This window comes from Palaemon carinicauda, chromosome 24 (assembly GCF_036898095.1).
Source record: "Palaemon carinicauda isolate YSFRI2023 chromosome 24, ASM3689809v2, whole genome shotgun sequence".
NCBI classification, from domain to species: domain Eukaryota; kingdom Metazoa; phylum Arthropoda; class Malacostraca; order Decapoda; family Palaemonidae; genus Palaemon; species Palaemon carinicauda.
Window position 1 is genome coordinate 53,878,384 of NC_090748.1, and position 1,144 is coordinate 53,879,527.

Here is a 1,144-nt window from a genome sequence, read left to right on the forward strand (position 1 = left end):
TTATATTAGCCTGGTCGCACACATAGTCAGTTTTCTTTTTTCCACCCACAGATATTGCATAATGCCAAGTAAGAAGAGAAAGTTCTCGGAAGATTATTTTCAGTGGGGGTTTACTTCGATTCAAAAAAATAATGTAGATCTCCCACAGCGTGTCATTTGTTTTCGTGTCCTGGGAAATTATTCACTGAAGCCTTCAAAATTACAACTTCACATGACCAAATGCCATCCTGAGTATGCTAGGAAGGAAAAGGATTTTTTCAAGAGGAAAGCTGATGAACTGAAGAGGCAAAAACTTGATGCGACTGGTAGCTTCCAAGAGAAGAGAGGGAACATCGTGGAAGCATCATACATAGTGGCTTATTTAGTAGCAGGGAAGAAAAAGCCACACACAATTGCTGAAAAATTGATCCTACCTTGTGCAAAGGAAATGGTTACACTGGTTCTTGGAGCAGAAGCACCACAGAAACTGAGTGATGTATCTCTTTCGAATAATACTATCCAGCGAAGAATCAGGGACATGTCAGGTGATATGAAAGCTCAAATTATTGAAAGGATAAAAACATCGCCCATTTTTGCTATACAAGTCGATGAATCCACTGATATAGCAATGGCGTGCCAGCTGTTGGTATACTGCCGATACCTGTTCAAAGGCATAATCAAGGAGGAATTTCTTTGCTGTCAAAATCTTGAAACATCAAGTACGGCGACTGATGTGATGAATGCTGTGTCATCGTTTTTTGACAAGTATGGTTTGAGTTGGAATAATCTTGTTGGAATCACGACTAATGGAGCTCCAGCCATGCTTGGGTCGAGGTCGGGTTTCCAAGCAAAAGTAAAATCCAAAGCACCAAAGGCAGTTGGTGTGGACTGCTTCATTCATCGGGAGGTTCTGGCTTCTAAATCACTTCCTTCTGGGCTTCTCACAATTTTCACTGGTATTGACAAGGTCGTGAACTATGTGAAAACCTCTGCTCTCAACACGAGACTGTTCCAGCAACTGTGTCATGACATGGAATCTGAACATAGTTCCTTGCTCTTTTATGCATCCGTCAGGTGGTTGTCTGCAGGGAGATTTTTGTCCCGCTTCTTCTCTCTTTGCTAGGAAGTTGAAATGTTTCTTGATGTACAGAAAAAAAAATGTGTC

General features: G+C 41.3%; 1 protein-coding gene across 1 annotated transcript; it reads left to right on the top strand.

Moving 5' to 3' along the window:
• The first annotated feature begins 211 nt into the window (after positions 1–211).
• On the top strand, positions 212–1,102 carry LOC137618379 (SCAN domain-containing protein 3-like). The gene has a single exon (XM_068348546.1). It carries the CDS (start codon positions 212–214, stop codon positions 1,100–1,102), a length of 891 nt encoding a protein of 296 aa, XP_068204647.1.
• The last annotated feature ends 42 nt before the right edge of the window (positions 1,103–1,144 follow it).